The sequence below is a fragment of the Phocoena phocoena genome, chromosome 21, assembly GCF_963924675.1.
Source record: "Phocoena phocoena chromosome 21, mPhoPho1.1, whole genome shotgun sequence".
Classification (NCBI taxonomy): Eukaryota; Metazoa; Chordata; class Mammalia; order Artiodactyla; family Phocoenidae; genus Phocoena; species Phocoena phocoena.
Window position 1 is genome coordinate 36,320,022 of NC_089239.1, and position 25,796 is coordinate 36,345,817.

General features: G+C 48.2%; 1 protein-coding gene across 1 annotated transcript; it reads right to left on the reverse strand.

The window, feature by feature from the left end:
- Positions 1 to 1,480: 1,480 nt before the first annotated feature.
- Positions 1,481 to 25,364, reverse strand: DCTD (dCMP deaminase). The gene is made up of 5 exons (XM_065899962.1): positions 25,257 to 25,364; positions 24,525 to 24,660; positions 5,178 to 5,294; positions 3,525 to 3,621; positions 1,481 to 1,559 (listed from the first exon to the last, which is right to left on the reverse strand). Exons 1-5 carry the CDS (start codon positions 25,362 to 25,364, stop codon positions 1,481 to 1,483), a joined length of 537 nt encoding a protein of 178 aa, XP_065756034.1.
- Positions 25,365 to 25,796: the final 432 nt, after the last annotated feature.

Here is a 25,796-nt window from a genome sequence, read left to right on the forward strand (position 1 = left end):
GAGAAAAGGAGATTTAGAGAAAGAATACGGTAGGAAAGCAGCAGACAAGCCAGCACTGGAGACTGGAGGATTATGGGAGGGAGGAGGCCTGGGACCTATTGGGTGGTGGAGATGACCTGTCAGATCAGATGGCCACACCCGAGACAGGAGCAGGGCACAATGGAGAGAGAGAGGGAAGAGAGCCTTCCCGAACATCTTCAATCTCCTGGGGAAGGCACATGGCATCCGTGCCTCAAACTGTTCTCTGAGCATTAAAACATGTGCAAGTGTGCTTCACAGACAACACAGAAATGACGTGCCCCAGAATACGGAATCCAAAACCTCAGAGACAATATAAAAACTCATAAAGATGTAAGAGCACTTTAAAATGGTCATGATCTTTAGGATAAAGAAACCATTTTCTCAACGAAGGTACTGAGCACATTTAATAAAAATGAAATGAGATTAAAGACAAGGTGCACTGCCACCCATCCCCCAAATCGAAGTGATTAGGAAGGTGAGATGTGTGTCAATGAAGGCAGGGCACCAGGAGCGCAAGTGAGCTCCTGTCACCAAGAGATCTGGACGGAACTGACACCTCCTCACGTTCATTTCACTTACAGGACGGGAGACAGCAGCCCTGGGAATGAACCGTGCTGGCACGTGCAGCAGCGGTGCGGGGCTCCGCCCCCGGGCAGGGTGTGGACCTGGGGGTGACGCAGGGCGACGATGGGCTGCCTTCCCCGGGGAACGACTCATTACTCAAATAAACTAACGTAAGAGCTCTGTGTAACCCACAAAGCCAGAATAAGAAGCACGAACAACAGAGGTCCCCACCGTGCAGAGGCACACCGCGGCACCGCCCTGTGGGAGGCAGGACAGCAGAGCGGGGGAAAGAACGCCCGCTCAGTTGCACTCATCATCTGCCAGGACGAAGGCGCACCCCGTCCAGGACTTTTGGGCGGGTGGCTGGGCGGCTGGGGGCTCCCTCAACTCTCGAAAGCAAACACTTAAATGCTACTGTCTTGCGGCTCCTTTCCTTTCCCCAAGGGCATTACATGTGATGCTTCATTCGGGCCCGATGTTCAGATCAGCGTGTCTGCTCATCCCGGTAGGCACACAGCCACAGTTATTTGTTTGTCCTCCCAGCACACGTGGCGTTGAAGAACGGCTGTGAAACGCAGTGGACGACGCACGGCTGATGCCCTTCTGCGCAGCCACCAGCGTCCCAGCGAATCAGGGGACAGGAGGGGAGGTGCCCGCTCCAGCCCCGTGCGCACCCACAGCTCCTTTATTTTACACCCTAAATCGATAGTTTCAACAGATGCAGATTCCACGTGACAGGAGAGCGAGTCAGGAAGATTTGAGCTTTTACATTCTTCAGATGTCGACTTTTGCCGTCCCGGCTATTAAAAAGTTATGTGTAACTTCAAGATGAAAGGCATTAGCAGCTTCTTAGAAGAGGATAATCCAATCTTCTGGAGATTTAATGAGATGTAAGTCACTGGAGCGTCTGACTCGGTCTGCTGTTAATTGAATCAAAGTCAATGACAATCTGGCTGCACTTTGGTGTGAATTTCCTAAAGGTAAGAAACAAAACATATAAAGATATTATCTAGTGAGTAGTTAGAGCCATTTGTTTACTTTGGCTTAACCTACATTTTCTGCGGGGAGGAAGAAAATTTCCCGGTATTCGCTTGATATTTTGTCTCTATAGGAGCCAATTACAGTGCACCATACCGAGAGAAACACGGACCGGAAAAGACTAAGACAAAAAAAGATGCATGGGGCGGCTTGGTTTGTGTGTTCGTCAGCTAGCTGAGTTCATGAATTATCGGGAAGTCAGAGGATTTCTAACAAGTTAGCTGCATGACATGACATCCAATGACTAGTTTCCCCACCAGATTTATCTTATTGTCTAGGAAATTTTTGCAGCCAACTTGGAATTGCTCTAAAGCAAAAAAAAAGAGCAAATTTTCTTTTGCTCTCAATACAAAACAACCAGCTCTAGTGGAGTCATTTTTAAAACCATGTTCTATAAATGCAGAAGTAAAATAAACCCATGACATTTTTTACTCATTAATATACCTTCTCAAGCAGGTGAAAAGAACATACATGGGGACTAAACATATTCCTTAAAAAAAGTCAGTATACAGTAAATATCTAATTAGCGTTATGTAAATAAATTGTGTCTCAGAACGCACAATAGTGCAAGAGATTCATTACGTATAACCTATATCCCTAAAGAGTAGCCCAAAAGGTGAGGTATGTTACCAATTACAAGGACCCCAACTGCTGACACAAAGACTATATATAAAGGAACTTCTTCAAAAGTTTTCAGTCGAAAAGAAGTTTCTACCAGAAACCAAAGGTGGTTGAACTGACTTGTAAGTAACACATACCTCCCAATCTGTGCCTACCAAAGGTAAAGCATATAAATATCAATGACTTAAAATCTCAATTTAAACTACGACTGTAAAAAGAATTCCCAGTGTTCCAACCTGGCAGGTTATTTTCACCTTAAATATTTTATGCCAGAGTTGTTACATCTGCAAAAAGATTTAATGTTAATATTATAAAACTTGTGAATTTAAAAATTTCTCACTACCAGAATAATTAGTTCAAGCCCCGGAAATCTACTAAAAGTAAAGTGCAATCATTACACAGATTGTCTTCAGTTACTTCTGTCACTGCCCATAAAAATCTACCCTTAGAATAATCTTTAGAGTCTTAGCCCATCCCATTTAAAAAGATGCTTCCTATATCCAGACAAAACTCTAATCCAAAAAAGATCCATGCACCCCTATATTCATAGCAGCACTATTCACAATAGTCAAGACATGGAAACAACCTGAATGTCCATTGACAGATGAATGGATAAGAAAGATGTTATGTGTATGTGTGTGTGTACACACACACACACACACACACACACACACACACACACAATGGAATATTACTCAACCATGAAAAAGAACGAAATAACGCCATTTGCAGCAACATGGATGCAACGAGAGATTATCAAACTAAGTGAAGTTAGAAAGAGAAAGACAAATACCATATGATATCACTTGTATGTGGAACCTAGAATATGATACAAATGAACCTATCTAGGAAACAGAAACAGACTCGTGGACATAGAGAACAGATTTGTGGTTGCCAAGGGGGAGGGGTTGGGGGAAGGATGGAGTGTGAGGTTGGGGTCAGCAGATGTGAGCTTTTATATACAGGATGCATAAACAACAAGGTCCTACTGTAGAGCACAGGGAACTATATTCAGTATCCTGTGATAAACCATAATGGAAAAGAATGTATACATATATATAACTGAATCACTTTGCCGTACGGCAGAAATTAGCACAACATTGTAAATCAACTATACTTCAATTAAGAAATAAATTTTTAAAATAAATAAAATAAATAAAAAGATGCTTCCAAGTGTGGAGGTCAGGCATCCCACATAGAAATTAAACATCAGACAAGGTCAAGTGTGTTTTCTTCATCAGGCCTTCCAGCGCCTTCTCCTCCACACGCCTCCCACTCACCTGAAGGAAACCCCGGCCATTTCCAACATGAGCCTCGCGGCTCTTGTCTCATTGCTGTCGTGGTATTTATCAGACATGAAAATGACTTCTTTTATCCCTTAAAAGGCAACAATGAAAGAAACCTCATTATGTGCACACAGAGATACAACAAGAGGCATGCGGACGGAAGCCCTGGGGGAGTCTGATTAATCAACTTTCCTGAGGGTGCGAGCACACAATGTCCAGCGACTGAAATATGTATCTGCTGCTCTCAAATACAGCAGCACATGGATTCTGTTTAATCTGCCCTCCAGTCTTTATGGATTTTTTTAAAATAAATGCAAAGTGAAAACATGTCAAATAGTCAAGCCTTGATCCGATTAACAAATTTTCTTTACTGCAGGCAATCAAATATTCTTTATTCGCAAGGCAACGACTCCTAACTCAAGAGGCTAACGGGGGTGGTGGAGAACACTGGCAGAATCAGAGATGAGGACCACCGTGCTGCCAGGAATGGCTCTGCAGACCAGTTCAAGCCAGCTTGACAGAGGGCAGATCTGTTTCCTACCCCTGTCTCACCAGGCAGTTCTAACTTGAGGGCCAAGAATCTGGAGGGCACTTGACAATCACTCGCTCCTCCACGAGCCTCAGAAGGGACCACAGGGGCTTCCCTGGTGGTGCAGTGGTTGGGAGTCCGCCTGCCGATGCAGGGGACGCGGGTTCGTGCCCCGGTCCGGGAAGATCCCACATGCCGCGGAGCGGCTGGGCCCGTGAGCCATGGCCGCTGAGCCTGCGCGTCCGGAGCCTGTGCTCCGCAACGGGAGAGGCCACAGCAGTGAGAGGCCCGCGTACCGCAAAAAAACAAAAGGGACCACAGGAGGCTGCTCTTCCCATGCACCTGCCGCCGCCACTGTGCTAAGGATGGCGAGGAAAACTCGCGAAGGGTCGTACACCCCCAGGGAGGGAGCCCACGAGACTCTTTAACTGAGATCTTTGATCCTGATTCCACCAGACCGCTTCTGCTCAGAGATCCAGGGCTCGGGATAAACAGCCCCGTTAAAGCACACATCTGGCCAACGTGGTAAGTCTTTAAATCTCAAGCCGAGAGCTTTATGGAGATAAAGTGTAGCTGAATCTTAGATGCGACAGTTTGAAAAAGGTGAAAGATTCCGAACACAATGGTGCAGATTTATGGTAACCGTAATGTAAGAAAAACTTCAAGTTGTACCATTTGAGTCTTATGACATTTATATGCAAAGAGATGTTTAGGTCCTCATATATCTACCATATATTAGATACAAATTAAAATTTCATTTACAGACTCCCAGCTGACCTTGTTTCTGACAGAAGTTCATTTCTCTCCCTCCTCCCTAATCTATGCACAATACGTCAGAGAATAGTAAATTGTCAGTAGTTATATGCAATGCTGGTGGTGTTTTTTGGCAGCTTGCAGTTTAGGAAGTTGCAAACTAAATTAAAAACATGCTAAGAATCACAGAGGATGCAATTAGTCTTAGAATACCTGGCACCATTCAAAAACAAAACCCAGGAAATACCTTGCAAAGCTGATAGCGCAGTTAATTTAGATCTAAACAATAGCGATTTGAGATCAAACACATCTACAGCGAGCAGGCGGCAATGCAAATGTGACGAACGGGAACGGCCGGGTCCTACCTGCCTGGATGATGAGCTTCGCACATTCATTACACGGGAACAAGGCGACATACATGGTACAGCCTTTCACATCTGCTGAGTTTTTGTTCATAATGGCATTCAGCTCGGCGTGGCACACTGTGGGTTTGAAGGAGAAAGAAAGAAAAACTTTGATTGCAAGCTCATGAAGAATTCGCTAAGAGTGTTGAGGCATTCCGTTTGCCCCTATGAAATAACACAGATAACAGGCTCAATTTTTAAAAAACTGATGAGAGACGGAAAGTACCAAGAAATGCAGGCCACGTGGTCTGACAGGTTGGTGATGAGCAGCGTGGACCGCAGCAGCCCCGGGCCTGTTAGCACCTACAGCAGCCAGGAGGGGCCAAGGTCAATTGTCCCCATCCACCCCAAGCAGAGCGATGGCTCACCGCTCCCCAAGACCCACAAGGCGGGGACGGAACCACCAGCACAAAACGGCTCACTGTGTGCCGATAACGCTCACGCGGGACATTCGCCAGGGCCACCAAGCGGGCAAAGGGCAATTCTGAGAGCAAGAGCGTCAGGAAGTGAAGCTGAGCGTTTCTGTCCCCAGGGATATGCTACACCGCGTGGCCCTCAGCCCGCACACACCAAAGAAGAGTGCCGGCGGATAACCAGCCGCTTGTCTTCCCTACGAAAACCATCCATCCACTTAATGGCCGTGCAAAGTCAAGTTCTCGCCAGACTGGTCAGTGATCCCCAAATGGTGATCCAAGGTCGTCCCCAGCCTTGCCTGGGTTCAAGGTTGGGGAGGCTCCCTCCTCTCCTGTCCCGCACCTGCTGACGCCCACCCATCTTCCCAGGCTGCTAGGCTAGGTGTTCCCACCACCTAATCCACAGGTGCTCCTTTGAGGGGGCTCGTAGTATTTGCCTCTCGGATCTACTCCGGAACCCCCGACCTGTTTGTGAGCTGCTACTGACTTCTAATATCATTACTTACTTTTCTGGGTGCATGCTCTAAAACCGTTCTCCTTGTGGTGGTGATTCGCAGACTTGTCTGCCTGGTGGAACCCCCCAAGGAGGAAACCGCCACGTCTGTGTCCCCCACCTAGAGACCGTGATGGTCTGGGGTGTGGCCTAGGCTTCGGAATTTTTCAGAGATTCTCCCTCATGATTCTAAGCTGCAGACACGTTTAGAAAACACTGCCGTGTAGAACTCTAGGCACACGAGTGCTAGATAAATGTTTACTGAATGAATTACCATCTGGCTCTGGTCCAAATCATACAAAACTTCTAATTATAAACATGGGGGCCTTCGAAGGTCTCCCCCTCTGTCTCCAACTTATCACCCTCCTACCCCGAGCACCTTCGTCCAGGAGCACTGAGGTTGTAAAACAAAGAATCTTGCCCACCACCCAGTTCTACAAGATCAAGTCACCGGCCACGGCAGCCGCTGACCTACCGTGCGCCCTGAAAGGAATTCAGGGCAAAGAACGGGAGGACGCACTCTGTGCTTTGGGAAAACAGGCACGACAGGCCCTTAGTTAGATACACATTTCAGGACAAATTAGGGATCAATTCCAAGAAAATCTTTTTATGAACCCAGATTCTTGCATCTTCCCATACTCAGGAAAGCACTGAATTCATCAACTGAGATATCTCCTCCTCGTGACTGGTTATACTGTACGCTGACTGCACAAGCCCCTTAGCCGAGGCCGTATATACGTGGACCTCCCTCGCTACGTCTTCAGAGCCGTCTCTCAGAGGGTCTCGGAGAGGCTGTCTCCTGGCTCTGGTCCTCAGTAGGACCCTGAATAAAACTCAACTCCCGGCTCTTACGTTCTGCGTTTTTCTTTTAGTCGACAAGGCCTTAAAAGAAGAGTGGCCTCAACTCACGGCTCTTGTATACTTTAGCTCGGATGTCCTCACTCAGTCAATAAATTTTTACTGGGGGCCCACTCTGGCTCAGACAGGATACAGACCCTGGTCCACCGTCCTCCCCAGGCCTCCCGTCTTCAGGGGACGTTGTAAGTGTCCCTGTGAGTCCTGCAGCAGCTCTGCAATCCTGCAGGCAGAAGGCTGAGCTGGAGCCTTCTCAGGAGATGCTGGCGAGTGCACACCTTGGCCTACGAACACCACGACTTAGTTATGTGTAGAAATGACAGTCTCTGGCATTGTTAAGAAAATCTAAAGGGAAAAAGAGCAGCCGTGCTTAATCACATCACAGCCCATCAGAGAACGATCCTCACCGGCTGCAGAGGGACCCGAGCCTGGCTCCTTGTACCTTGTCCCGTAAACCCCAAGGGGTGGGGGGACCCTCAGGGCTGTCAGGGCACTGGCCTCGGAGGGGCCCCCCGGCCCCATTTCCTTCCCTGGTGACCGAGATTTCCCAAGCTGGTATCAACACTGCTCCGTGTAAAACCAATTAGAGGAACTTGTTGCTTTTATTTCCCCCTTGAGGACACAGCCCAGGCTTCTAGGTTCTGTGTGACTCCCTGAGCCTAATGCTATGCCATGAACATACGGGTGTTAAATATTTACTGAATGAATAAAGGAGGAAATTCAGATTCCAATTCTTGATGGCAACGTTGGGAAATACAGAAAGTCCTCTTAAATTCAAATATCAAAAATATGCTTTCCCACCTAATAACTATTTTTTGATGGTGCTGGTATTAATATTCAGGACCAGAGTTTCTGAATCTGTTAGGAAACTCTATGATATCGTCCTCTTATGAATCTCTAAAAATTGTCACACTGACTACAACTGTCTTCCTCTAATTCATCCCAGGCAGTCTGGGGCAAAATGTATTATGTCTGGATTCATTAACGAAAACTATCAGATGAAACAGATTCTCGCGTGCAGCATCCGACACCCCTGTGTAAAGGGTGGTTTATAGAAGTAACACGCTGGACTATAAACAGACTTCCTTTCTCTTAACCACAAGATCACAGGACGGAAAACACAAAGCTTCTTGTTAGAGAAACAAGAGGTCTCCTGGGCATTTAGAGCAGCTGAGTGCCAGGCGCACGTGAGGCTCTGTAAAGGGAACAGGTCACAACCCACAATCCCACACGTTCAAAAGCAGACAATGACGAGAGCGAAACTCAGGCGTCCCCTCCACACCTCGCTGCCCTCGTTCACCACCGCACACCCCAAACTCAGACGTGGCGAACATCCACCCCAGCCACCGGGCACCTGCTTCCCCAGCCTGCACCTGAGGGTCAAGGGGAGGAACCCCTGGCCCGCGAAGCCCCTGACACTGAGCCGGGCCCCTCCCACCTCGTGACCCCCTGCGCTGTGGGTCCAGATCTTCAAGTCTGAAAGGCTGTGCGTTTCTGGCCTGGCTGGCCTTTCGGCACCACGGCCTCCAGTCTCTGCGGCCCTGACCCTCCAAGACCGCCCTGTGTTTCTCTCTGGGGCTGATCCGCCCAGGCGGCACCCGGCAGACAGGCCTCGGGCCCCAGACTGTCCTCTGGGCAGACCAACGTGACTGACGACTGTCCATTCGGCTTGTTTAACGTGGGCCAGTCAGGGCGGAGGCTGGGGATTCATTCACCTGGCCTGGCATCTCCACTGGTCACTTAACAGGTAGCCGCCTGGAGGAGGCCGCTCCAGGCCCAAGGAGCACCCAGCAGCAGGGCCTGCCTGCGACGGGCTTGCTCCAGGGCCCTGGCTGGCCTGACCACAAGGCCGAGCGTCCTTCCCTGTATTCGCGTCCTCTCAGGCAAGTCTGGAGAAACAGCTTTGCGACAGGAGTCAGCCCGCGGTTCAAGGCCCAGGCTTGCCACTTAAAGCTGTGCTCTTTGGTTTGCAAGAGTAACAGTGGCTCCAACTAACTAAATAAAAGCAGTTTTTACAATCCCAAGGGGATCTGGTTTTTAGCTTTTCCCCATGTGTCCAGTTTCCTTCCCTCAACCTCTAGAACAGCTGACCTTTTCCAAGACAGGCTGTCGCAACAAAACATGAGGCTTCTCTACTGTTGTCGCCAAGGGCTGGGCCGCGCTCTCGGCAGCCCCTCACCAGGCATCTCCTATGATGCAGGCTCCCGCTGCCCCATTTTTCTTCTTCTTTACACACATACGCTTAGCCCCCATTCTGAAGAGGCTGCCTTTTCAGCACTTTGCGTCTCTTTTCTTCTTCCTTTCGAGATGAGACTGTCTTATCTACAGCTGCTACTCTATTTTTAAAATAATCACCTCTTGGCGTTACGATGCACACAGAACCTCTAGTTTTCTGTAAAACAAGACTTAGCTGTAGGTCCTGAAATCAGTTTAGTGAGTTATAAACAGCATTTTTTCCTCCTTCTTAAGGAAACAGGTGGAAAGAGAAGGAGAGAGATCCGAATGCATCCCACGTGGCAAGGTTAAGGAGGTTCCTGAAAACTGTTTCGGGTGTAAACTATGTTTGCTGCGTCGCCATGTAAAAAGCTTAAGAGATACCAGTCTGTGGAAACCTGTTGGCCTCTGTAACGTGCTACTACACGCACACAACCAACTACTATAAACACACAAACAAAAAACTAAGCCCTAATTTATAGCCTCTGCCGATCTCTGTGGTGGAAATACTCCTGCAGGGCTAATTCCAAGCCCCCAACGTGTGGTGCATAGCTGGGGAGAGACGTGATGTGTCGGATCTGCTCCGTGAGCCGACAGGAGGCTATCCTCACACCCTGCCGGGCGGCCTCATAGTTACCTAAACGCAGTCCTTTTCTGGCTGCAGTCTCTGGGCTCCCTGCTCTGCTGGCCCTCGATGCGTGACCACCCCACACCCCGCCGCTCTAACCCGCTCAGCATCACCAGACCACCTCTCTGTGGGTCCCTGTGCTGCTCTCACATTTCTGGGCGTTTCCCAAGGCTCAACCCTGGTCTTTCGTTTTCCTCCCGTAGTCCTGGACTTTAAGGATTCATCCATCCGTAGATTCTCAGAGAACAGATCTACTTGTAAAACCCTGAAATCTACATTTCTAACCCCAATTTTTCCCACCTTCTCTGCAGGCCTCTTCTCTGGGTGGGCTGAGTCTTCTTTGCAACTTTTCTCACTATGATAGAAACACTCCGTAGATATCTGATGGCACTAAATTAAAGAATACATTTATCTTTTTTGAGTGCTAGCGTTTTTTTTTTTTTTTTTTTTTTTTTTTTTATGCGCCACGCGGGCCTCTCACTGTCGCGGCCTCTCCCGTTGCGGAGGACAGGCTCCGGACGCGCAGGCCCAGCGGCCATGGCTCACGGGCCCAGCCGCTCCGCGGCATGCGGGATCCTCCCAGACCGGGGCACGAACCCGCGTCCCCTGCATCGGCAGGCGGACTCTCAACCACTGCGCCACCAGGGAAGCCCCCCGAGTGCTAGCGTTTTTATGATGTGGCTTCGGAAGAGCTGCAGCAAGAACTACAAACAGGGCTGAGTACAAAAACCAACCAAGGAGGATGGCTGTACTACTGACCTCGAGATAAGCCTAGTTTCTACATTCAGAGCAGGAATCAGGACCAAGTATTCCAAAGATACACAGTGTCTAGAAAGTATTCAAAAGAAGCTAAATTGTTATATACACACAAGAAGACAAATTTTCCATTTACCTAGAATTACTCATCTATGGCTGAGCAATAAGCCAAAGAAATCTCCAAACACTACATGTGTATCTGTTAAGCACAAAGAGTGACACAAGAAGCTTCAATGATTCTCCACATTGTTTAAAAGGAAAAGGATCAAATGCTGAAAATATCAGATTAACGCGTATGAAGTTCTTGATGGCTAGAAGGAGAACCTCTGTTTCAGGTAACTATAAGACAATTCACATGCTTTGGTCTTTTTTTTTTTTTTCTTTCGTATTACTAACTGTCAGAATTCAGAACTGCATTAACCTTGGCCCGCTGAGAAGAGACTGCATAATTAGAAAACTGTATTTTTCAAATTCCCTCTTACTAGGGCTTGATTAATCCTTACTGTCTCATGTAGGCGTTTCTCTAGAAGTTTGACAAATTAACAGGATATATTCCATCCTTGGTTAGATTTAAGAGATTCAACATTTTATAGATTTAACTTTCATCTCGTTTCATGTAAGACTAATACAACATCTATTTCAGACAGCAGCATTGTTAAGGTTACTTAAATAGGTTAAAAAAAAGAAAAAAGAAACCTCAGAATAAGGCTAAACAATTGCTAACTGCTGCACAAATCATTTAACAGCGTGATTTTACCCCAAACTGATCGCCATGTGGCTACCAGGACGTGATGGGAGATACTGGGGCCTGATGAAATTTGGGGTCAGGAAAACTGTTTCTATTCCAGTTAGAGAAAGCCTAGAGGTTGTTTAAAATTCCTCATTTTTAGTAGTACAGGATTTTTACTTGAAGAAAATGACTTCCTGGGGCCTGAGGGCTATTCCACCAAGGCTGACCTGGAAAGTGGGGCAGCCTGGTGACACATCTGGGTTAGGAGCAGGAAAAAGGTCCAGACACAGAGCACCTGTTGGAACTTAGCCCGACCTGCCCTGCCTTCTGCCAACACTCTCCAGGCTGGTCTGTACAAGCGTGCTCGGCGTCCCTGGGGAGTGCCTCCGTGCCCTTGAACGATGGCTGTGACGGTTCTCGGGGCCAGGCGGCCACCAGCGTTCTGAGCACGGACACTTCAGCTTGCTGCCAAGAGGGAGGGTCCAGACTCGAGAGCCAAGAAGGATGCGCTCAGGGCCGTGAAAAGGTGGGACGCTCCAGCCTGCAATTAATAACTGACACAAAACGGGGTACCCGAGTTCAAGGTTGACCTGTGCATTTAAAAAAATAACGCAACGTTAATTTTTACACGATACTCCCACTTCTGATGACACAGCTCTTGGTCATTACTTCTTGAAATCAGGGTCCAAGTGTTTTGGCTTCTGGCGTCATACAGGGATCAGAGTGGCTGAATCGGACCCGTCTCTCTCAGAGCACGGGTGCCCCCCTGCTCTGGGTGCCCCTCAGGTGCCCGATGGAGGCTTCCACTGAGGGGTGGGACGTGCACCCACTCCTCTAACAGATCCATTTAGGGAAGCGCTTCCCTGCTTCAGGAGTTGGGACGGAATTTCAACTACTTATTTCTTAATTATTGAAAGATGTCCCGACGGCCTCATCTATCACCACCAGCCTGCAAAGGACCCATCCTTCAAGTCGAGAACTAAACAAGAGAGTAGCCTCCAGATTTAACCCTTCCCCAGCCTCCCACCCCCAGCACCCCACAAAGGTCGCAAAGGGTTCACTGTCACGGCTACCCCCAATCCAAAGCCAGAATCTGGCCCCAAACGACGTCACCCCTCTGCCTCACCTCCGCTCCATGAAGTTTCCATATTGGTAAGGCAGCGACTGGACTCGCTATCGAGTTGTCAAAGGATCTGAGGCTATGGTGGGTAGGGGAGAGGGAGAACCGGCTCAGGAAGGGACATTACTTCTCCGAGACAAACCCAGCGGCACAGGCCTGGTGGACCCCGCCCGCGCTTCTCAGCCTCTGCCCCGAGCCCCCGCCACGGTCTTCCTCTCTGACAGCTGCTAATGCTCCAAAGCCTACTTCCCTCCCACGGCTTCTCACATCTCACATGGGCTTCTCTGCCCATCCCCGTCCCCCCTTACCCCCACCAGAGGAGCCTCCCTTGGCACTGGGCTGCAGCAGGGAGGGAAAGTGGTTTCCAACTGTAGACGACTCCCAGATGCGTGTCGTTCTAAGTCTTGGTTGCCGGCAGAGCGCCTACAGGCCTGGGCGCTGGCACTGCAGGAGCTGGCAGGTCCCCCCTGCAGAGCCCATGCCCCGCCAGGCAGGAGACGCCCAAGCACGGACAAACCAGAGCCAGGGCTGCAGGCACCACAGAAGAAAGGCCACGGAAGGCGGGAAGTGTGGCAAAACCCCAGGAAACAAGGGCTTAAATGCACCGTTTGTAGACAGAGGGGAGCTGAATCTGCAGGCAGTATTGTTCCTGCAGAAAAATGTATCTGGATTACAGATGGCTTTCAGAACCAAGGGGGCTAAAACCTGGCATCTGCCTGCACCAGGGCACCAGGGTTCAAAAGCCCAGCCTCACTCAACGATGAACAGGAACACGAGGACCTTCCCTTCCTAACTCGCAAGGTTACAATGCCGAGCACGGCAGAAAATCGCTTTGTGAACCAGAGAGAATTCTGCCAGTGAAGCCACTGTTACCAAGTCAGAACTGCAAGTGTTTTCTGAGAACAGCGGCGTCCAATCCAGCTGGGTCTTGCTATGATGAAGACCTGTGGGAGCCAGGAGCAGGGCCCTCCTAAGCAGAGGCGACAGGTGACAGCACTTGGGCCTCACCCGGCCACACCCCTAACAGTGGGAACCCCTCTGCTAAGAACTGGATACGACTGCCCCGCCAACCCCACCCCCTGTACAGTTAGTGGCTTTTCTGTTCAGAAGATAAAGCAACTGTGCCCTCCTAGCTTCTGGCATTGAGGGCGCATAGTTCCAGTGGAGAGTCGTCCATTATTACAGTCTAGGGTTGTAAGTGAAAATAAAAACAAGGAGTAGTGATAATGCAGGATCCCAGCCCTGCCCCTGGAAAACATCTGGAGTCTGTTCTGTTACCACCCTGTGCCCAGAGAGGAGGTCTCTGCTGGGAGAAAATGACAGCAGAAGGGAATTCTGGCCAGATCTGGGATCTGAAGAGGATGAGCTCCCTCAAAAGGCAGTCGGCAGGGACATATATACGCTACCAAATGTAAAACAGATAGCTAGTGGGAAGCAGCCGCATGGCACAGGGAGACCAGCTCCGTGCTCTGTGACTACCTAGAGGGGTGGGATAGGGAGGGTGGGAGATGCAAGAGGGAAGAGAGATGGGGATATATGTATACGTATAGCTGATTCATTTTGTTATAAAGCAGAAACTAACACACCATTGTAAAGCAATTATACTCTAATAAGGATGTTAAAAAAATAAAATAAAAATAATGTAAAAAAAATTCAAAACGGCAGTTAAATCCTCCAGGCTCTGCATGAAGCCTCAGGCTCAGCTGCCTGTGGCCCAGGCCACTCCTGGAACAAGGCTTTGGGCTGGTCCAGAGACGCCCCAGAGCCCCGCTTCCTCCTGCATGTACCCCAGCCATCTCCTCAGACTCTGCCCCTGCCCCCAGCTGCTAGTTGTGTGAATGACCCTTTGCATCCGGTGAAGCCTCAGCCTCCTGGCCTATGAACCCGAAAGAAAAAGACCTACTTCACTCTGTATGACAGACTCTAGGTCCATCCACCTCACTACAAATAACTCAATTTCGTTTCTTCTTATGGCTGAGTAATATTCCATTGTATATATGTGCCACATCTTCTTTATCCATTCATCCGATGATGGACACTTAGGTTGTTTCCATCTCCGGGCTACTGTAAATAGAGCTGCAATGAACATTTTGGTACATGACTCTGTTTGAATTATGGTTTTCTCAAGGTATATGCCCAGTAGTGGGATTGCTGGGTCGTATGGTAGTTCTATACTCCAATAAAGATGTTCACACAAAGACCTGCCTCTGAGCCCCGCCACCAGGACTAGAATCTGTGATGCGCACAGCACCGAAGATGGACCTGGTAAATGTCGGTGCCGCCTGACCTCTCCTCCCAGGCTGCTCGGCTGGGCAGACAGGAGGACAGGCGTTTTTCCTCCCTCCCTCCCCTGCCCCCTTCTCCTCACTGCCTCTTGCTAAGGCTGCTGGCAGCAACTCAGGGCACCCAGGGGATCCACTTAGCCCCAGTGGTAGTGCTTAGGGCTAAAGAGACTCCTGGCTGCGGTGTTTCCATTATTGACAATAAAGCCCCCAGAATTCTAATTACTTTGCTTCCCTGTGTGCTAAGGACACACAACCAGGTCAGAAGGAGGAGGGAGTGGAGACAGTGTGAGCTGAGCCCACCTCCCTTTCCACTGTCTACGCGCGATACATACATTGTTTGACGTCTAATACGTCCTGAGGAAGCACAGATAGCAGCAGAACACTCACCACTGCTGGACAGCGTTGTGACAGAAAGACCCACTGTCAAGCTTCAAAGCTTCCCTCTCGGGTTAACAGCTTTTAAAGGTGAACCAGGACCGACCGATGGGCACTGGAACAGCAGTCAGGACCTGTGTTGTAATCGATCCCAGCTCTGCAAGGCACACCTCGGGTGACGCGCAGATCCCGGTCTGGGGTGGAGAAGACGGGGCTTACCGGATCTAACTCAGGACTCCCAGGAGAGACCACACTTGCGACCCTGCCCTACGTTTCCAGGGTGGCCCGGCTCCCTGCCCCACACAGCCACCTCTCGTCTGCCTCCGTCCCCTTACAGCTCGTGACCGTCCTCATCCTCCACTGGAATGCTGCAGTGGATCATGTCTCCACCTGTGATTCCATGAACCGAAGGCGGCAGGTTGGCTGTCACCCGCCCCTCTGCCCTCACCTGGCGTCCTCCCCTCGTTGCTGATCCATGAGCTTGGGGGCCATCCCCCTCACATCCTCATCCATCTCCCTCTCTGGACCATCCTCAGCTGCAAGCAAATGCGTGCTGTAACGACAAACACACCCGGACCCTCCCCTCGGACAGACGGTGCTCACCTCTGCCTTGGCCCCTCCCTTCTGGCTGCTTCTGCCGTTCTGCTCTCTTCCCAGACATCTCAAAACCAGATCTGCGTCCGCCCTGCCCATTTCCTCGCCTTCCGCTCTTCCTTCAGCTGCTCCAGTTTGCCTTCCAGCGGGCCCGCCCCACGGAGCTGCCCTCTGCACTGCCAGCACTTGCGCGGTGCTCAACCCCACAGGCGTATTCCCACCTTCCCGGACCTCTCGGCAGCCTCTGGCGTGGCCTCCCGCCTTCTGGAAGCCCTGCCCTGTGTGCTTCCTGATACCACAGCTCTTCTCTGCGGGCCCTTCCACTCCCCCAGCTGCCACTCAGGGATCTGGCCAGGGCCCGGCCTCTGCACCCTCTCCCTGCATCACCTCGCCTACACCCGTGATGCCACCCAGTGCTGGCACGCCACGCTGACTCGGATGTCTGCTCGCACACCCAACCCGCTGACCTCACACCCTCCCTGGGAGCTCTTACACACACCTTCAACCCCAGAGGCCCGGATCTCCTCCCCTCCCCTCCCCCAAACGTAGGCGGCTCGACCAGAACCTTTGCAAGGAGCGGTTCTCCCTCCCCAACCCCGCACCACCAGCCCTCATCATGCTGCCTCCAAAGCACCCCTCTCCCCACTGCCCTCTCGCCCCGCCTCCTGCAACTGCCCCTGGCTGTGTCCCTGTTTCCACCGGCCCCCGAACAACCCACTTCTCACACCCTCCAAACTCCTGACCCTGCGGGCCCCCAGCCCTGCCGTGTTACTCCGGCCTCTTCACCCGCTAGGCCTGGGCCAGACGGTCTCCTTGCTGCACAGTGATCTAGAGCCTTCCTCCTCCAGCGCCTTCACCCAAGCATCGCTCTCTGTGGAACGCGGTTCTCATCCCCAAACACCCATTACGCCATCTTTACCTGACGGGGGCCCATCAAATCCTTCAGATCTCTGTGTAACAGTCACTTCCTCAGAAAGAAACATTCAATACCATCTGTTTATCCCATTCATGTCTACCTGCTCCACCATCAGTCTGCAAGCTCCTTGAACACAGAGAACATGGACATTATTTACTGCTGTAGAGCGCCTGGCACAGAATACATAAAATAGATGAACCTGTAAGTATCTGCTGAGTAAATGAACAACTACAGGTGAACATACTCGGGAAATGTCACGTATTATAAAATATAGTTACAATTTTTAAAAAGCAAGACGCTTTAAGAACTCACCAACAGACAACTCAAACTGATATGAGTAGATGACTCATTTGTATTTATTTCAATTTCTAACTCAAGTTAGAAGTTATAACTCACTCGCGGAAGGAAAAAGGACACGAGGAATTCTGCTTCCCTTTTCCACCTAAGCTCAAAATTAATGGCGTTTTGAACAAAGTCTTTTAATTGTAGAATTTAAAAATTCATGCTCACTTATCATATTCAATATTTTAAATTTACTATGGCATCTATCACTTGAAGGCACAGGGATGAAATTTACACCGCCATGCACTGGCTAGGACCTGCGCGTCAGAGCAGAGAGAAGACGGGCACATTCCAACCACCTTGCTTTCACCAATATTCTCCATTTATCAAGGGATTTCCTGAAGCCAGGCCAGTACCCATGTTTCAATAAACATCACCACACGGACTGATTCACAAAAGGATTTCTCAAGTCCTTTCTTTCTATTTGGTCTTAGAATAACCTCCTGTCTCCAAAGAGTTCTAAGTGTCTCTCCTCTCTTCATATATATTTTCTTGTATTTATGCACGGGGTCTTTTTCTTCATTGCTGTCCTCCAACCTTTTTTCATCCATGGTTGCGGGGTAACCTACACTCTGTGTACCATCTCCATCGGTTTATATTCATCTCAGAACTGGCGCAGACCTGAATCACTAGACGGAGTTGCAGGGGAACAGAGCCTGACCATCTCCATCGGTTTATATTCATCTCAGAACTGGCGCAGATCTGAATCACTAGACGGAGTTGCAGGGGAACAGAGCCTGTTTCTCTCTGTTAATTTGTCCACACGTACAGATGCACAGTCCCTCTGTGTCGCTGCCATCAACAGCTGTTTACTGCAGCTTTCACCCCAGGATGCTCCCCGAACCCCCTTAAAACCCCTTAAGCAGAGAAACAGCGCCCTAATCAAATAAAATCAAAGCTATATTGTTTAATTTTTCCCGAAAACTCTAGAACTGGAGGAGTCCTCAGTGATCATTTATTTCAAAAAGATATTGAGAAGTATGGTCGTGTATCTGACAACCCCACAATCCCTGGGTTTATGTACATACACCACCCCTGGAGCCCCGGCTCTGGACAGTCAGTCTAGGACTCTCTCACTTGAACCTGGTAACTGTCATTTTAAGCACTGTGGAGCTTTTCTTAGCCAACATGCATATTAAAGGTTTGTATGGTACCACGCAAATATAAAACAAAGGTCCTAAGAAGTAAAAGTAATAAACAATATAAATAGTTGCAAAAATCTCTGGGAACCAGATTTTATTGCCTATTTCTGGGAGCAAACTATATACATATATATATATTCTACTTTAATACCAGTATTAACAAAGCTTATGAAAGATGGAGTCTTGATGAAAAAAACTCAAAACAAAACCTTAATAATTCAGGCCAATTTCAGAACAGATCAATCAAAACCCACATAACTGACAGAATAGACCAACAGAATAAAGACTCCAAGGTTCAAGGAGTGTCAGGTGCTCCCTGGAACCACGATGATGGCAACCCTGAGTTTCTAAGCAAAGGCTTATCAACATAGAGAATTAAAGAACTTATATTTATCATTCAGATAATTAATGAGCTCACATACTTAATACAACCTAAAATAGGTTGAATGCGGCCCTGAAATTTTGTTGACGCTATTAATCTCTCAACAAACCTTTTATTTAGAGAGATTGTACAAAGACAAACTTCAGCCCCCTTCCTGGTCATCAATTTGGAAATCACTAACCTTGAATGATTTTTAAGTTTTATTATAAACGTCCATGAAGTAAACTGGCTTTTTATAGACAAAGACCGATACGTGTACTTTCATGGGTAGGTTTGATCCTATAGATAAGCATTTGAGCTTTTCCTACATCTGCTCTTCAGGACAGGTAGTTACAATACATTGTTACTATACATCCCTTGTAGACATTCATGGTGAAACAGTAATCTCTAGCTCTTAGAAAATAACTAGCCCTGAATTTACAGATTAAAACGTATAGATAAAAATCAAATAAATGAACAAAATCATGATTTATTCTTTTCTGAAGGCTGTTTATAAACACTTACACCTGAATGTGAAATACACTTATGTTAAGCTGGGGGGAGCCTCATTCATAAGCCGTTGTGTTTCCCTGTTTGTCTAAAACACCGCACGGTGAAACCCGAGTTTGCCCCTCTTTTCATAAAAACAATATACTTTATTTTTTTACTGTAAACTTGCTCCAAGGTTTTCCATTGATTACACTGGTTATTTTGTACAAAAGTCCCTAATTAGGCCCACTGTCAGGCCACAGGTACCGGATGGCTAGGCAGGGGAGGGATGTTGGGTCGCCACCAGTGAAATTAGAATTCTGCAGGAAAAGAAACAGCAAGTCATCAAATCCATGGATCTGCCTAACAAAACCAGAGGGCATTCAGTTTCAACCGGCTGAGGGAATAACTTTGATCTTAATTACTAAGAAGCTCTTACGTTGTGAGGATGTTGCAGCTTAAGAAGGAGCAGCCTCCTAACTTCCTGATAAATTAGTTTCTCAAGACTAACCTTTCGGACGCCAGAGAAATACATCACATGCATGGCAGTCGGGAAAATGTCAGTGTTCAAAGGGGTAAAAGGTAAACGGCTAAGTAATCCCTAAGACGACATCTATGCACGCTTAACAACACGCTACATCTGAAAAATAAAGACTACATTTAAACAGAAAATGTAAAGAAGCCACACGCCGGCAAAACTGTTTCAAGCTGCCACGCTGAACTCATGCCTTAATTAATTTCCAGCATTTTCCTTCCCAGCATTATACTTTTTTTTTTTGACCACGCTGCACGGCATGTGGGATTTCTTAGTCCCCCGACCAGGGATCGAACCCGCGGCCCCTGCAGTGGAAGCACAGATTCTTAACCAGTGAGAGTTTTCCTGCATAAATATGAACTGACTCTGGAAAAAGTCTCATGCCTCCATGTCTGCCTGATGCATCAGAGTGCGGGGCTACCCCCACCTTGGGACATCAAGACTATGGTCCCCTCCACGAGTGCGATGCAACAGCCAAAGCCATCCTGGCTTCTTGATTGACTGGGATGGAAGAGGAGGCCAAGCGAAGAGGCCTGCTTCCCCACAAATCCCTTCCCCAATGGGAACCAGCATGGCAGGAAAATGCATTCAAGTTTGATGGGCGTGGGAGCTCTGTTAAAAACATGAAGTTTAACAACGGCTCTCAAGGAAGAAAGAAGTTGATTCTATGCCAGCACTCTGGTCTGTAAACCACGTCATCAAAATTGGTTATGAAAACCTGAGGAAAGAGTGATCTCTGAATTACCACAAGTATTTCGCCTCCATTTTATAAAATTGGTATTTTGATTAAATGTGCTTCACTCTGATGAATCCCGCAAAGAGAAAGGAGCGGAAAGTGTCAGCTGAGTGCTTCATTCTGGGGTTAGCAACCACCCCTCATAAAAATTAAAGTCTTCCGAAGTTCTTTACAAGGTAAATTAGGTATATCTGCTCCTTTCCCGTTTTTTTTTCATTGTCATTCATGTGAAAAGGCGTCACTATAATAGCGCTGGCTTCCTCCTGCCACTTACTCTTACTGACATCATACTATCTTTTGGATTTCTCAGGAAAAAGATGAGATAAAAGGCAGTTTCCTTGGCAGGGGGAATTTTCATTTTCCATATTAATACCACATTATAATCAAATCGTTTCAGTGAAGTTTTGATCCTAAGCCTGGAAGAACAAAAACACCCTTTAAAAATGCCTCTCTAGAGACACAGCCCAGAAAAAACACCATCTTCCTACTCTGTTACACGTATTCTGTGTTTACCTCCCCTTCCACAGAGTGTCAATCAAGACTAATGACTTCCAAACTTACAGAATTAATAAGGAGAATTAAGCTATATATGTTAACCAGTAAACTTAAACTTACACAGTTCCCAAGCTCCCCTTGGGAGAAATGTGAAGGGAAGCCAGGTGCAAAGGGCTTCCTGCTTCATCCTAGGCGCAGGCCACCACCACCTGAGCTCTCGACCTCTGGGGGGTCATTTCATTGAAACCTCTGTTTGCTCAAGTGCACGGCGAGAAGAAAATGGGTGGCCCACCGTGCCGCCATGTACCCACTTCAGAAAAGCCGAATTCCCGTGCCCCACTGCCCCCGCAAGGAAGCACAGAGTGCTGGCCTCGGCATTAGAAGATGTCACCCTGCCTGTGTGGCATTGTGTTAGTTACTTAACGTTTCTGGGCCTTCCGGTTCCCATCCATGAATGAAGTGGGTAGCTGAGACCCCGTGGGCACAAACCCCAAGGTACCACTGAGGTTCTGCCAGGGCTACAGGGACGGTCCACAGACTGGCAAACATATGTCTAGCACTTACATACACTTTTTTCCAAACATCAGGAAAGTTCAGATTAATGCAAAGTGTTACTGATATCAAATAGCTTTTTGTCATCACGGATCTTCTTACTCAAAAGATACTCATAAAAGGTATGATCTCACTTTTGTGTGGAATCTAAAAAACAAAAACAAGCTCACAGATACACAGACCAGATGGGTGGTTGCCAGAGGGGGGAGGTGGGTGGGAGGTACAAACTTCCAGTTATGAAATGAAGTCCTGTGATGTTCAGCATGGTGACTGTAGTTAATAATAAAACAGTACTGACACTTGAAGGTTGCTAAGAGAGTAGGTCTTGCAAATCTTCATGGTAAGAAAAAAAACTTTGTAAACATATCAAATACTGATACATACGAACCATCATGTCCTCTACCTGTAACTAGTGTAACTTTGTATGTCAATCATACCTCAGTTCTTTTAAAAAGATACTACTAGTTTAACTAGCATTATATAGGGGTCTTGGAAGGTTTTTTTGACATTTAAAAGAGGGTCCCCATATACTCGGAAGAATTAGGAAGCCAGTGGTCTGGAATCTAGATAACCTCTAAAGCTCCTCTACAGGGATGGACACAGAGTCATCCCTGAGACAGCAGCCCAGCCACCGTTAACGCCCACCCAAGTCCAGACATTATCACTTATTTTTTTTGACTTCTTTTTTTTTTTTTTTTTTTTGCGGTACGCGGGCCTCTCACTGCTGCGGCCTCTCCCGCTGCGGAGCACAGGCTCCGGACGCACAGGCTCAGCGGCCATGGCTCACGGGCCCAGCCGCTCCGCGGCATGTGGGATCTTCCCGGACCGGGGCACGAACCCGCGTCCCCTGCATCGGCAGGCGGACTCTCCACCACTGCGCCACCAGGGAAGCCCCATCACTTATTTTTTTAAATTAATTTTCTTTAAGTCTTAAAACAGAAAAAAAGAATTTGCATTTAGTCAATTAGCACCAAACATTTCTATTACATCCAAGGCTACCTAAACATTTACTTCTCTGTGACCCAAAATCCCTTCAAAAGACAAGACCGAGTGGATACTTTACAGCCAGTCATAGTTATTCAGACTTAAAGCCCATCTTTACATGTATTATGATGGTAGTGATACTAAATGCCTTTTAAAAACCACTTAATACGTTCTCCGACTTTTACGGTACATCAAATTATAGGCTTACTCTCGTGAAAGAAAACTGTCTACATTCTAACACAGCTACATGTAAAATGAATAATTGATAAGTAAGGGGCAAAGAGCTTTGAAAACCTAGAGGTATCACATGGATAGTAAAAAATAATGCACACAGACAACCAGTGCCCTGAAACTCAGCAACCATTCAATAGAAAACAATCAGTGGAGCTGGACAAATGCCTGTGTGGGTTTTTTTTTTTTTAATTCCTTCTGGAAAGGAGCTCTGAAAGGTACTCTCCAACTTGGACAAAAGGCAAGTGTCTCAGAACAAACACAATTAGCTACTGGAGAGGTTCTGGAAGTGGGAAGTCGGGGGATGGTAAATATGCTGCAAAGCCTTGGGCTTCTAGGTCACTGCCAGAAATGTGCCTGGGGCTCATGGTGATTGAAGGAGGCACAGGTCCTACGGGAGAGCCGCCCGGTAACCAGTGAGGACCCCTCTACGCCGTGCAGACCACTGGCATCGTTTTGCCACCAGCCTCAGCGTCACAGCCTCCTCTACAGGGAAGCTCAGCGCCGGGACCCACAGCCCACTATCCTGACTCAGTGAATACGGGCTGCGGTCCTTACACACATCACCGTGGACCTTGAATTCATCAACCCTTTCATCTTTATGTGGGACCCTGAACTGTCCTGTGAAAAAGCACCTTTGCGTGTGCCTACAATGAACGAATCATTTCCCTTCTTTCTCATCACTGAAAGCATACAGAACCAAAAGCAGGGTGACCACGAGTTTCTCAAATACACTGGCACATCTTTCCCGCGCTCCACTCGGCTATAAAGCTGAGGCTGAGAAGGCAGTTTTACCCTCTTTTCCCCGGGATCCGACTCTTCCTTCTCTGACAAGGGGGCGAGTTAAATGGACTAACCCGACGATGAAATCCCCTTAATCACGGAACTGTTCTATTCCCTGAGAACCCTGAGTGCTTTGTAGCTCTCCCCAGTCTCATTCTTCAATTCCTTCTCCACCTCCAGGCACTTTTTTTCTTTTTCTTTCAAAAACAAAGCAGTTGCCCTGAAGCAGCTTAGAAAGAAATTTATGGGGCTTATTTAACCTGATTAAGGCCCAGGAACATTAGTAAAAATATATAACGTAGGCTACATGTAGACTTGGAGCTCTTCGTGAGAAAAACTCCAGAGGAAAACCTAGCAGGGAAGAGCCAATGAAACAGAAAGGGCTCACACGACACCTGACCCTTATTTCCTGAGGGCACAGATTTCCCATTCGGATGGCCTGCATCTACGTTACTTCCAGCAGAGGCAGTCTGTTCATTTCCAGACATAAATTCAGGCCCAAACGTTAAGAAAATTCAGCAACCAGCATTTGCGGCCCGATGCGCCTCTTTACAGCATGAGTTGCATATTCTCCAGGGAGTTAAAGGAAAAGGGAGGCTTGGCTGGTCACTCCCAGATAATCTCTGAAGTGAGTCCCCCTGGGGCTCAGATAGCCAACAGATTACTCTCCTAATTTAAAGATGAAAACCAGAGTCGGCCAGGCCAAAGGTCTCGCGTGCGCATCTGGCTCGCGGTCTGGCCAGCGGCCACTCTGGGAATGCAGCGCCCGGGGAAACAGGAGCAAGCGACAGCATCATCCCTCTCTGGGCGTCCAGCTCACAGCTTGTGTCCTGCTTCCCAGAGACGAGCTTGAGCCAGATTTCCTCAGTAGATGGAAATGCACGCTGCTTCTCACCAGAGCAAAGCCCTGGCCAGTACTTGGTTAGCTGGCCCCGCTCCCAAGCAGCCAGGAAACAAATGGCAGGGCCACCGTGCCCACTTCACAGCCACCTCCCCCGGGGGCTGTAGCACTCTGCAGAGAAGCCCACCACCAGTGAAACACGCGAGGCCCATGACAGAGCCCTGGCCCCAGGGCCAGGCTGTGTGACCACTACCACGCCTCCACTTCTTGGCTCCCTTTGGCACTTAGGGGAAATTGGGGTACTTCAATAGGATCTTTTTTTCTTTCCAGCTGTCGGTAACAACTGAAAAGGAAGATGATGCTTTCTGACCATCTACCGTATTTAAGCACTCACCGAGGCTATGACACAAGCAGAACGGAACACACAACATGCCCTACCGTAAGGGTATTTGGTATCCAGTATACTCTCCGCTGTCCTCCTCCAAGGCAAGAGGTCATCGCTGCATCCATTTGGCATTCCATTGTACCCAATGCCCACAATCTTGTTTTCTGCATTCACGATGCAGGCTCCGACCTACAGGAAGACATGCCCAAAGGCTTGGTGACTTTGGGTGGCTGGTCTGCCAGTGGAGAGGCAGTAAGGGAGACCAGAGGCCTGCAGAGCTCCAAGATGGGCATGCTACTTCTGGAGGGGCTAAGAGCTCTGTCTCCTTGGGGTACGAGAGGCAGTGAACGATGGCATGTGACAATTTACTCTCTCACAGGAAGAGGTAAGCAGGCAGGAATGCAGCACAAAAGACAGCAGATTTCCTCTGCTTTTTGTAAGTTGGCAGGTGTCCACTGAGCCTCTTCCTCTTGTAATTTGCTCACTTGTAGGTACCTCCGTGTCTGTGAGTGTCCAAACATTCTCCTGTAAAACTCACTTACCGGGCCTCCCCGGTGGCGCAGTGGTTGAGAGTCCGCCTGCCGATGCAAAGGACACGGGTTCGTGCCCCGGTCCGGGAAGATCCCACGTGCCGCGGAGCGGCTGGGCCCGTGAGCCATGGCCGCTGACCCTGCACGTCCGGAGCCTGCATGGACGTGCTCCGCAACGGAGAGGCCACAACAGTGAGAGGCTCGCGTACCGCAAAAAAAAAAACAAAAAAAACAAAACAAAAACAACTCACTTACCTGGGAGTTTGGATCTTTGCTCCTCTGTGCCGATAAGAAGGCCACTGCCATGAAATACTCAGGCCATTCCAAATAGTCATCACGTTTTTTACAGGGAAATTCACTCATGCTGGGTCTAGAAGAAAAACACAACAAAATAGCAGTGGACAAACACATTTTGGTCAATCTGCTTTCTGGTTCAACCCAAAGCACATTTCAACTTTGGATCTCCAAACTCAGACAATTTCAATTTACATTTATCAATCAGAAATCACAGCACATGAACCCCAGACGGTCTCTGGTCTTCAGAAAAAAAAAAATAAGAAATTAAGTTACTATTTCGGAAGTTTGGATTCGGCTTGTATGGCTGTGCATTCCCAGATACTACATCTATTTACTGCTTTATCATAGGATTTTTTTGCCAGTGACTACACATGCCTGCCCTACAAATCACTGTCATCCTTTACCTCTCTCCCTTATCAAATGGAGCCAGCAAAAGAGGGCAAGGGAAGGTAGAACACTTATTGATCATCTAATATATTTCAGACACTGTTGAAGGTT

What these genes read in the sequence shown, in the direction of transcription:
- DCTD (XM_065899962.1), bottom strand. Translation starts at nt 25,364, where the DNA reads ATGAGTGAATTTCCCTGTAAAAAACGTGATGACTATTTGGAATGGCCT. An exon ending in GGATACCAAATACCCTTACG is followed by an intron (nt 5,295 to 24,524) that starts GTAGGGCATGTT and finishes TCAAACCCACAG; the next exon opens with TGTGCCACGCCGAGCTGAAT. An exon ending in ATGGCCGGGGTTTCCTTCAG is followed by an intron (nt 1,560 to 3,524) that starts GTGAGTGGGAGG and finishes TCTTACCTTTAG; the next exon opens with GAAATTCACACCAAAGTGCA.